The sequence below is a fragment of the Tyto alba genome, unplaced genomic scaffold (genome assembly GCF_018691265.1).
Source record: "Tyto alba isolate M040663 unplaced genomic scaffold, T.alba_DEE_v4.0 Super-Scaffold_30, whole genome shotgun sequence".
NCBI classification, from domain to species: domain Eukaryota; kingdom Metazoa; phylum Chordata; class Aves; order Strigiformes; family Tytonidae; genus Tyto; species Tyto alba.
Window position 1 is genome coordinate 5,137,557 of NW_024881305.1, and position 12,143 is coordinate 5,149,699.

At 52.5% G+C, this 12,143-nt stretch overlaps 1 protein-coding gene across 2 annotated transcripts in view; it reads right to left on the reverse strand.

The window, feature by feature from the left end:
* SLC45A3 (solute carrier family 45 member 3) overlaps nt 1-12,143 on the reverse strand; it is a 31,882-nt gene that overhangs the window by 6,047 nt on the left and 13,692 nt on the right. For both annotated transcript variants that reach the window (XM_042800093.1, XM_042800092.1), the window contains exons 4-6: nt 5,433-5,854; nt 4,343-5,176; nt 2,537-2,802 (exon numbers count right to left, since the gene is read on the reverse strand). In XM_042800093.1, coding sequence (XP_042656027.1) covers nt 2,537-2,802; nt 4,343-5,176; nt 5,433-5,604 — 1,272 coding nt within the window. In that variant the 5' untranslated portion in view covers nt 5,605-5,854. The remainder of the gene's footprint in view (nt 1-2,536; nt 2,803-4,342; nt 5,177-5,432; nt 5,855-12,143) is intronic.

The following is a 12,143-nucleotide window of genomic DNA, read 5'->3' on the forward strand; positions in this document are numbered from 1 at the left end:
GATACGTTAATCCATTATCTGCACGGTGAGATTGAACAAACAAAATAAAAAGGAGAAAACACCACCTGTTTGAGAGCAGAGAGTACTTCACCCCACTGCAGGGCTTGCCTGAGCTATCCTTCCCCTTGCTGGGGGGGCCCGGACACAGCTGAACAAGAGGGAAGCGCTGGTGCAGGAGTGTGGGCACCCCGGCTCTGTTGCAGGCCATCCCAAAGCTTTCAGCTGCCTTGGCACCCACCCAGCTACACCCAGCCCTGCCCTGGTGTATGTCAGCACCAGCCAGTCTGTTCATGCTGCCCCAGGCCATGGCTGCAGATCTGTAGCACAAACAGTTTCAGATTCAATCGGAGAAGAGAAACCGGATGAGAAGAACTTCACCAAATAGCAATTGGCTTCCAAAAGCTTTACCTGGGCTCTGCTCAGCTGCTCACTATACTCCTCAAGTCCTGCCTAGGCTTATGAATTTATGCTTAAATGCATCAATCCAGAACTGTCACTTACCTTATGGGGAGCTTAAAAATCTTCCCAAGTGCCTCCTATTGCCACCAGACTTCAAAGCAGCTCAAAAACCAGCACAGAAAGGCATTGTGTGACCCAAACTAGGATGTTCCCCACAGTTCCAGCCCTTTGTTTTTGACACTGATGTTCCCAGAAGCCTGCTCAGCTGCCCCGAAGGCCCACACCACATTTTCTTGGTTTCTATACTGATCCAGGCTAGGACTTCAGAGATACAAGTTCTGGCAGGGGTTTTTTTCTTTCTCCATCTAGTGTAGAGAATTAATTTAAACGTAGAGAAAATGGCTTAAACTCATACTCCCAGAAATGAGCTCAGTGAGAATTTATGCTTTAAAACCACCCCTTGTAACACAGGATACAGCCAGAGGAGTCACTCGTGCCTCAATCAACAGCTTCACCTCCCTCTGTAGTTGATGGGGAGTGGTGGGAATGAGGAACCTAGCTCTCCCTCATCTCCTGCAGAAGGTGTGACTGCCCACCATCCACCTCACCTCTAGCAAGCTTTGAGGTGCTGTTGGAATATGCAGATCTTTTCCTCCTGTTTTAGACCAAGTTTAGCGACCACGTGAAGCTGAGAGGGGATGCAAGAGAACAGAGCGACTTCCACAGCCTCTGCAAAGCAAGGAGCTCCAGCCGAGGTGGCCTTGCAGGCTTTCACCAATGATCCCGCACAGGGTGGAAGCAACAGCCACTTTGGATGCCCCTTCCACTGATTCACTTCAGGAGGAGTGTTTAAAGTTTAAAAAAAAAAAAAAAAAGTGAAAAAAAAGAGAGGGAAGAGAGGAAGCAGGAACGAGGGAAGGCAAACAAAAATGATGACAGAATTCAACAGTAAGAATAATGAAGAGAACAGAAATGGGGAAGATGGAGAATTTTCTGCAGCAGGCATTTTAGGGACTACTTCTTGTGGGGTCTCCCTGAAGCCTGCTGCAAAGTAGTTGGTAAAGAAAGGAGGAACTTTCAAGTTAGGGAAAACAGAGAGACCAAACCCAGCGATACCCCACACCTCATTGTACTAAGAGTGTTTCCCTGTCAAGCCTTTGGCAAACAGTTGGGCATGTGGCCTTCGCATTCTCAGCCTGTGGAGTTTGGTTTTCATTCTGCTGATATTTTGTCCATGGAAGATCTCAGCCAAACTACAGTTTTTGCAAAGCAGAACACTCCCTTGTACCCCTATTAGGACAGGGTGCCTGGTGCAAATTGGGACGTGTTGGTCAGAATTATTTGTTCAATGTGAACATCTGGATGCCTGTGGTAAAAACTCCTACTTATTTCACTGCACAGTGAACCGCCTGCCATCGGGATGAAAGATCTGCTCTCAAACCACAAATTAATTTTGCATTTGCAGCACAAGAGAAACTCCTATTAATCCAGTGTGCAACTCAGGAACCTCCTAGGACTCTTCCACAAGGATAACATCTGTGGGACAGGATTATTAGCTTTTGTGTTGGTGTCAAACGTTTCACAACGTTTATTCTTCTTGGACCAAAGGAAATAGGAAGAACCTCAGTTTTCATTTTACTGATCTTCATGCTATGGACAAAAATTGGAAAGCAGGATCTCCAGGGGCTGAAAATTCTCGAGTTTTTTAGCATCCCATGCTGCCAGTGCTGCAGATGTGACTTGGTTGCAGAACGCACACATGTATAATTGGCCTGCACCAGTTTCCCTAAAAATATGCAGAACATGGAGGAACATAGGACACCCCTTTTGACGCACCAATCCTGGCTGATTTCTCCCATCTTACCCACTCCCACTTTTTAAAATTGCACAATGCTTGTTGTGAGCAGGGGACGCCTAAGGAAGGAGATACTGAACTCTCTTATCTCCTCCATTTTAGATGAATCTTCAGAGAAGACACAGCCTGGAGACAAGAGGCACATGTAGAAAACCTTTGCACGTAGGCATGTGGTTTTCTTCCACGGGCTGAACTGACCGTACCAGCTACAAGTGGCAAGAGAGGCTGGCCAAGCTGTCCTCACAGCTACCTGGCACAGTGCGCTCCAGAGCAGATCCCTACCTGTTTTTCATGATGATACAGTGATGCCAGCGTGTATGGCAGGATCTGGAGTGCAGAGAAGGTGAAGCCCGTCAGAGCAGCCGAGGCGGTAACAACGATGACACTGTGGGAAAGGCACATGACGAAGGCAGCCACGGGGAAGAACACCACGCTGGCCAGGTAGACTGCCCGCGTCCCAAACTGCTTCACCATCCGGTCCATGATTGTCGAGAAGAAGATGGATGTGATGCATTGCAGGAAGAGGCCCAAACTGCCCACGCGGACACCTGCGGGTAAGCAGAGGTGGTGACAGACGCTGCCCTGACTGCACCCGGGCTCCACACAGCCACGCTCCTTTGGGCTTCCTTCCCTCTCCTTCTCGTCCAGCCCACGCAGAGCCTGGCACAGCCGCCAGCAGCCCAGATGACCACATGGCTGGGTCAGGACACAGAGCAGCATCACCTAATATACCCCCGGGGTTGCATCAGCCAGACTGCGGCTCCCACCCTCCACCAGCAGCGAGTATTTCCTACACGTGCTCCTGGGCACCCCAGTCTAACCAGAGGGGCAACGGGGGATAGAAATCCAAATGCCGTTCTTGTCTTTGGAAGCTGTTGTTCGCACCTTTCTACTCTTGATCCAGGATCTGTTACCTGCTCATGAACCAGGATCTGTTGTTATCTGATGCTGAAACCAGCAACAGAACAAAAGGAACAAGGAATTGTGCTTAAGCCAAGGTAAAGTATACAACATCCACTAAATGACTGCAGTATCCGGTAGCAATCCGGACCTTACCCTTTGCAAAGATCTATCAGATTTCAGGGAATTAAAACCATTAACTCTTTGCAGGAAGGATCACTACTCAACACATGTTTCTACGACAGCTAGCACAATGGAGTCCTGACCTGCTGGAAGCTATACAGTGCAAGTGTTAAATAATAATTAAGCTCCCTCGAAGTTAAACAGACACTCAGCACAAAGAGGCAGTGTACTGGCGAGCTCACGGAGGCAGTGAGTGGAAAACTCAGAGGGCAAGATATACAGCTGGAGGAGGAGGGCCAGGAAGGTGCCTCCAAGAATAGAAGACTTAGATCAGGGAGAGGAAAAGAAGGGCTAGGCAGTGAGTCAAGGCTCTGGCACAACACAGCAGCCAAAATAGGACAGCAGGCAACAGCAGTAAGCAGGTAGCATGCTGCAGTGAGCAGTATCCCATGATGTGGACGTGCCACCTAGAGATTGCAGTGGTGAGCGCTATCAGAAAGCGCTGGAGAGAGGGGTGAGAACTGGGGAAGCTGCTCGGGGGTTCCCCAGATGCATCCGTGAGATGGGAATCTCACCGTAGCATGAAAGAAAAGCAGCAAAGCCCACCTCACTGCTACTGAGCACGTCCTGGCTTTCCAACCCCTGCTCTCCAAGAGATGGGGAGCACCATCACCCCTCATTTAAAAAGGAGGGAAGAGCAGGGAAGGGACCTGGCAGCGGCGACGCCAGCTTGCAGACAGAGCCAGATATGTCCTGTTCAGCACACAACCTGCCAGACCATTCTGCCACTTAACAGTTCAGCCCCAAGCCAGGGCTGCACTGCCAAATCCAGCTCTGTGCTGGGTCGCTCGGAGGACACAGAGGTGTTTCGCTGCTTGGTCCACTGTGCAATGCTCTGGGAGCCACGGGGGGAACATTTTTTCCAGACCCATCTGCAGAAAGTCTCGTTTCCTGTAATGTTTTTTGGCGTTACAAGCAGAGCTGAGCCCATTCCTAGCTCCCACTCAACGCTCCTGTCCTAGGGAACAGGTGCTGCAGCCTCAGAGCATCTGGTTCACTTCTCACCTTCATCGTAGTGGCGTCTGGCGTCTGTGCCAGGCTTGGCTCTGGGGACGCCGTGGTACAGCCCTTCCCCAACGAAGTCTGTGTAGAACAGCATGAAAGTCATGAGTGCCATCCAGCTGCAGAGCTCGGCCACGAACAGGCGCCGGATGACTTTGGGGATGCGGCAGTAGAGGCTGTGAAGCCGTGGCACCAGTGTGCAGAGGTTCCTCAGGGCCTGCACCATGTGCCTGGCCTGCAGGAGACAGGAGCTCCTGGAGAGCTGGCAAGAGCAGCAGGCCAGAGGCGTGGGCTTAGGGGGAGCATCCTTCAGCGCCGAGCCATCCAGAACATCTGCCTGGGTGGCTGCCTCCTCTGTCACAAAGAGTGTGGCCAGCACACAGCCGAGGAAGATGACGGCGAGGAGGCTGAAGAGGCAGGTCTCCTGCCCTCCCAAGTATGGGGCCAGAAAGCTGCCTCCCCAGTCAATGGCTGGAAGCAGGTAGCCAATGCAGCCCCCCAAGCTGATCATGAAGGCATACATGGAGAAGGCCTGGCGGCAGTTGTCCGGCTCCTGGAAGAGGTCTGAGAGCAGGGCTTCCAGTGGAGTGAAGCAGACCTGGCCGCAGAAATCCAGTAACCCGATGCCCAGGATGAGGAAGGCAATCTCCAGCGGGCGAGTGTTGAGGGCAAACAGGCTGGCCAGGCTGCTGGCATGGGGGATAATGAAGAGGCTCAGCAGGACTCCCAGGCAAAGCATCCAGATGAAAGGTCGCCTTCGGCCATAGCTGCTGTGCCAGTGGTCACTGGCAGATCCGATCAGTGGGACAAAAACCAGGCCAAGGACAGGTCCTATCCCTGGAAAAGAGAAAGAGGTGGTGTTAGGGGGGCAGATCTGGAGCGCACTGGTGTGTATGCACTGTACAGAAAGTCTGGGGCGTTTCAGTAAGCTTCACTGGGTCACAGCCCCCTCCTCCAAACTCAAGGCTGCCCTTGACGTATCCGCAGCCCTGCAACCATCCCTCAGAGACAAGCCTCCGCGCCCTTATTCGCCCCTGCCCTCCAGCCTCGAAGGGGGAACGAGCACCTTGAAGATGAGAGGAAAACCGCCTACCCAAAACCATGGTCATGAACTTCTCCTCCACACCCACTTCCAGCAGCAGCGGGGGCACGTAGGTTATCCCTGCAGCCAGGCAGACCTCCAGGCCGAACGTCAGGGAGTTGACCAGCAGGAGCTGGGTCTTGCGGTTGTGGAAGAGCATGCTGACCCAGGCGCTCTGAGCCATGCTGCCCCGACCCCCCTCACTGACAGCGGGCTGTATCGCTGCAGCACTCCCAGGGATGCCCCACAGGCAAGGTCTGGAGCTTCCCTTCCTGGTCTGCTGGACAGATGCTGCCTCCCATTTTTAGCAACAGTGAATGAACCGTCTTTTCCTCTTCCTCTTATTGCAAGATGTGGCCCCAGCAACGTCAAGTCCAGGCGTGGGCAGGCAGGGATCCCACTCCAGGCTTCCCCTTCTGCTCACATGCTGTGGGCTGAGAGAAGAGAGAGCTTGTTAGGCACAGCGGGGTCCAGGGCAGGGGAAAGGGCTAAAACCCAGTACCACACAGACACGTCATCACCAAAAGAGACAGCCCCCATCCCAACAGGCCTGCAGGCACGGGAGGATGAAGACAGGACATCTGGGAGAGCGGCAGGGTTAAAAGACACGAACTACATTGGTGCCAGGCTTCTCTCCAAGGGCTTGCGAGAGGTGAGACAGGCACCTGTCAGACATGGTTTGGGAAAATCCAATCCCGCCTTCGGGCTAAGGGAGGTCTAATGGCCTCTCAGTGTCCTGTCCAGCCTCATCTTACAGATGTGCAGTTGTAGCAGAGAGACAAAGGATTTAGGGTCTCCTCTCCCAGTGAAATCAATTAAAAGTCCCCTTCGAGGATCAGGGCTGCAGGCATTTGCCTGCATGCCACTGCCTAATGACCGGGGCGTCCTCCGTGCTGCTCCGCAGGCTCCCAGCGAAGCAGTTTCACCCAAATCCTGCCTCCAACCCCTGAGACGGGGTGCAGAGAACAGATGGTGCCTCCATGGAGTTTCACAAACAAACCTGACCCACTTTAGCCTCATCTAACAGTGAATGGCAATTACCTTACTCATTAGTCTGAGTCATTTATTTGCCCTGTAACATGCTCCCTCTCTCCAGCCTTCTTCAGAGAGCAGAGGCCACCAGATCAGGACAGGGGCTAAGCAGCTAAGGCAAGAGTAAGCAGATGCCTCTTATGAGCCTGCCACCATGTCAGTCTACAAATGTAAGAAATCCTCGAAGGTCACCAGTGTTTAGGATGGTCCATCAAACTGCTGTTTTCCTAAAAGCATCTCGGGAAGATGGTCTGTAGTTATGCTGGGACAGGTAGAAGGGGTTAGCAAGAAGGGTGACATTAAGCTCCTGCACAGACATCGATTTAGGAGTAAAACAAACTGCAGCCTAATTCTCAGGATTCACACGGTCTAAACTCTCACCCTAAATGAGCCACTACTGAGTTTCTCCGTGGGGACAAGGCGTAACAGGTCCCACTGGCCTGACTGTGCGTCAGCTTACAACCCACTCCTGGACTGTGCAGTGTGCTCCCAATTTGCACGGAAGCTTCTGCCTCCCATCCCACCACAGCGCAGCCCCCGAGTGCTTTGGGTCCTTTGGATGAAGGAGGCTGAACAGAATGCGAGACACGCAGGCGGAGGAGTTTATCTCTGCTTGCTCCCTCCCTGGCTGCGGGAAAGCTGTAACTGCATACCTGCCTGTACACCCCCTCCATGCCAGAGCAGCTAGCTGGTACTGAGCTTCCCCCAGCTGCAGAGAGTGAACCCATCAGAAGGCACGAGGTGAAAATCCAGTTTTGCAGCCCCATCGCTCTCTTGAGTTCTTTGCCTCTACTACAGGGGAGAGGAAAAGACGACTACAGGGAACGTCTCCAGGCCAACACTCCAGGCCTTGCCACAGCTGCGCTGGGCAGAGATAAAACTCCACATTCTCACCAAACGTGGTGCAAATTAGTGTCCTCTAACTTCACGGCACACGCACTGACCTCCATCGCTGCACGAGTGTTTGTAGACAGGTATAGCTGGGACAGTTTCTGCATTCTCACTTTTCTCTTTCTTCCCCTCTTGCCCTCAGCCAGATAACCCACGGGGAGATGACTGGGTGAAGCTGAGAGTGTGGCGCTGAGGTTTTTGCGAAGATGGAAGCATTGCTCTCTGCCTCTTGCTGCCGCAGAGGAGAGGCAGCACGCCTGAGCTGAGGAGTTGACGGGCTGCCAATTACACACAATAAGTACAGATTATTTTCCTTCCAGGATCCCTCACCTTCCCCTCTCCACACTCATTTTGACCTCGTCTGTCACAAAACATATCTCCTTTTAACAACTGCGAACATTTCAATGACTTGCCCAAGGTCAAATAGCAAGCTAAAGGCAGAGGGGAACAGCAACTGTTTTCCTCTAATCACTAGACGTGGCTTCAGAGAAATACTCAGAGGCCCCAGATACTCTCAGCATTACTTCAGATGCACTCTATCTGCAAGGAAGCAACTGGGGGCAGCAACCACCTTTCTTAGATGTGGGCTAGACACAGGATGTCGCAGCCTTGTTCGTTTATGATGGGTGCCCAGCTGGCTGACAGCCTTAGGACAGGAATTTAAGCTGCAGCCCTACAGCTCCAGCAGCACAAGCCTCGGTGCTGTTAGCTAGAGAAAGCAGACTCACGTGACAAAATTAACTGAGCCACCATCACTCAGAGCTAGACCTGGAAGGGAGAGGTAATATCCACTGTCTGCTGTAGTGCAGGGTCTGGAGGGCTTACAGAGGGGGACTTACCCCAAGGTAAACCCCAAACATTAAGTAAAAGATCTCATACACACAGGAAAAAAAACCAAAACTTCTTCCCTTTTATCACAGTGGTATCTCTATCACTGGGGAGGAGGCAGGAATCTGTACATCTCCCTGACTGCCTGAAAATTTCAGGTTGAGGCAGAGAGGCTGAATTTTGTATGGGTTGGTAAGAGAAGATCTGTTTCTTCCCCCCTCCACACCCTCAGATGACTTTAATGAAAAAATAAATCCCCGTGTACCCAGAGGCAGTACTCATGCATAGCCAGGGATAAGAAGCTGTCAACAGCAATCAAGTCGTAGAGACAGTTGCAAGAGATTATGAACCCTTTTCTGTTTAAACTGCATTTTGTCCCAGTATCCATCAATTACTCTATTTTGTTCACAGAAGACAGAGAGCTGGATTGGCTCAGATGGAAGAAAATGCCAGTGCAAATGAGGAAAATCATCTGAACCCCTGATCTGTAAGGACAGGGGCAGAGAGATGGAGAAGGAAGATTTGGGAGGCTGGCGGGAGCCAGGCTGAAAGGAATCCAGAAGCCAGGACTCACCTCCTCCAGGCGGAGCAGCGAGAGGGGCTCCCAGAGCCAGCCCCGGCACACAGCACTCAGGAAAAGCTACCGGAGGAGTCTGCAGGCAAGCAGAGGTGGAACCGAGCTGCAGGTACACACGCGGGTTTGGTTTCAGGGCCCTCCCTGGCTCCGGAGAGCACGGAGCGCTGGTGTGTTATTAGCACCACAACCACACCTGCGCCCGGGCCCCGCGCGAGGGGTGCTGAGCAAACACAGGCTGCAGGCACCAGCCCTGCGGACCCACGGATCACAGACCCACGGCTCACTGTCCCACAGCTCACAGACCCACGGCTCACTGTCCCACAGCTCACAGACCCATGGCTCACTGTCCCACGGCTCACAGACCCATGGCTCACTGTCCCACAGCTCACAGACCCACGGCTCACAGACCCATGGCTCACTGATCCACAGTTCACAGACCCACGGCTCACAGACCCACGGCTCACTGTCCCACGGCTCACAGACCCACGGCTCACAGACCCACGGCTCACTGACCCACAGTTCACAGACCCACGGCTCACAGACCCATGGCTCACTGTCCCATGGCTCACGGACCCACGGCTCACAGACCCACGGCTCACGGACCCACGGCTCACTGACCCACAGTTCACAGACCCACGGCTCACAGACCCACGGCTCACAGACCCACAGCTCACAGACCCATGGCTCACTGGCCACTTCACCACTGCTGTCCCAAACCAGCTCAGAAGGCAACTCCAGGTCTGGACTCGCATCTGAATTTTGCCCGAAGCCTTGCCCTGGTGTTAACATTTGTCACCTTCCCCTGCTGACCTGCTGGCACTTCACAAAGAGCCAGCAGAGAGAGATTTAGTACATGGGATTATTATTTTCTTTTTAAAGACAATGAGATGTTCCCTGCAGTTTCGCAGGTAACAGTCTGGCTCTAAATAACAGTCCCAGCAGCAAGACCAAACACTTCATTTAAACTGTTAATCTCTTCCAGGACAATTTATCTGGCAGGCTAGGCGGGAGGACTGGTTTGGGTCTGGTGCTCTGTAACTTTGTGCTGATGTGGAAGGAGTCAGTCTGGCAAACCATCTCCTGGCTGGGAGATCCTGGTCTGACAGCGGCATCTACACATCACACGCAAGTGAGCTGGCAACAGCCTGTCCAGCCCAGTGGGATTTGGCATCCTGTGATGGGGAGACCTTTCCCACTCAGGCAGGGCAGGTGGCTGGTCCAAAAAAAATGCCTGACAGCAGGCACTTCTTGCCTTCTGGCCTCAGTTTCCCTGAACTTCTACAACAGGGATAGTATTTGTCCTTCTCTACAGAGCACAGTTCCAAGCACCTTGACAAGGATAGCAGCCAGCCCCTCCAAAAGGAGCATACCAGCCCTTCTGTGTAAGGTTTCCTGCACACAGAAGCAGAAGGGAGCCACGTGTGGGGCTTTTTCACAGCTGCACATTGAGCTGTCGTGCCATGGGGATATTATCTGCTGCTGAGTGTCAGGGCTCTTTCTCTGCTCTCCCTCCCCAAGGAGAAGTAAAGCATCTTTACACCCAGGGTTTCTGTTTTACTTTTAAGCTTGCAAACCAAACTTTTCCTTTCCTTTCTCTGCAGAGAAACAACAGATCAACTCTGAGAGGCTGGTTCACCTGGCAGCCAGGTAGGAGGGCGGGTCCTGGGGGCAGGAGCAAAGCAGCACAGTGCCGGACAAAGAGAGCAGAGGGCTCTCTGCCACCCCCTGGACAGAGCAGCCTTCTCAGCAATGGCAACCAAAGCAGAAAGGATTGCACCTCCTGCAGTCCTGGGGTCTCCTGTCCTCTCTCTTGTCTCCCACTTAAGCACCCAGGACAGGAGGAAGGCAGGCTGTCTGCCCCTGCGGAGCGCAACTCCCCGAGCAGCACTAACAGGGAAGAAGGAGCAGCAGCAGGGAAGAAGCACGGGAAAGCAGTTCTGAGAGTCCATTTCTCTAAAGGCAGTGGGCCAGCAGATTAGATGCACACATTTCCCCTACTCAGAGTTTGTTCTCTGTTCACATGCCACAGAAAAAGTTTTGACAAATGTCTTCCTGTGCTCGATGTGGTACAGAGACGCAGCAAGGCCCTGCCTGCAAAAACCCGCGATCTGAATTTGAGAAAAGCACCAGCGAGTGCAGAGACACACACACGGAAATGGGACTGAATTTACTGGTGATGTCAGGTGTACGCACTCATTTGCACCAAGCAACACCATCGCCAGTAGAAGTTCACTTCCCACTTCCTTTCTCTCAGCCGGCGCAGACGTTGCTCTGTGCACCCTCGCCAACGGACTTTGAACCACACCTTTTGCTTTTAGAAGAAACAAACCCTGAGACACGTGAGGAAAGTGGACTACGTGCAGGGCGCTGATGGACATGCATGAGCAAAAACTGAAAGAAGCCTCTCCTCTCAATCTCCTCGAATCTTTCCAACATAAGATCTTAGAAGTAATTGCATCTAAACAGTGCTTAGACAGAATGAAGATTGAGGGACAGACATTTTAAATATAAAATTTGGGTGTAGCTACGTGGCAGAGAAAAACTCATTTATTCCTCAGAAGAATGCATATCCCACTGCTCCATAATCCTTCCAGTCTCTCACATGAATGCAGAAGGGACAAGAGATGTTATTAAATGTGGTAGCAGCCTCTCTGATTTATGACGGTCGGGCACCTACCCTGCAGTTCAACAAACAGCCACAGTAATGATCAGACAACAGAGAATTAGATTCATCAACTATTTGTGACCCATCAGGGCTCTGTAATAACCTGAGCCCTGTCAAATACAGGAAAAAAATTACCCCACAAAAGCCTCTGCCTTAGCAAAGGAAAAGCCTTAGTTTTTTGGAGAAGCATCCGAGGCAGCTGGTCCTGGCCAGCGCTGGAGGCAGGAGATGGTGCTGTGCGGGGAGCTCAGCGGGGCTGCTCCGGTCCAGCCGTTCCCGGGTGACACGGGCCCACACCTTGGCTCCCCACGGCACGGCAGGTTTGGTGCAGAAAGCTTTTGTCCCAAGGGGCAGCAGAGGGAGGGGAGGGCGAAGGGCTCTGCTAGCCGTCGGGTTTCCATTCATAACCGCGACGTTACATTTCCAACCTTCCAAGGGGCTCTTTATGAAGGTTATTAATTCCCTGCTCCCTGGACGCCCTTTGGAAGAAAGGGTGGGAGAGAGCACAAGAGCGAGTGCTTGGGGACGGGCTGTTCATACAGTGCCAGATCCTTTCACAGCTATCAGTGTCCATTCACTGCAGCTGAATGTGAAGTACACCATGGAGAATAGCTCTGGCAGGCTTGCGCGGGATGAAATGGAAAACTCACCTGACCTCTCCTGACCCTCTCCCCTTCCCCCTCCCCTCCCAAATCTCCTTGACCCCATTCACAGTGTGGGGAGAGGGGAG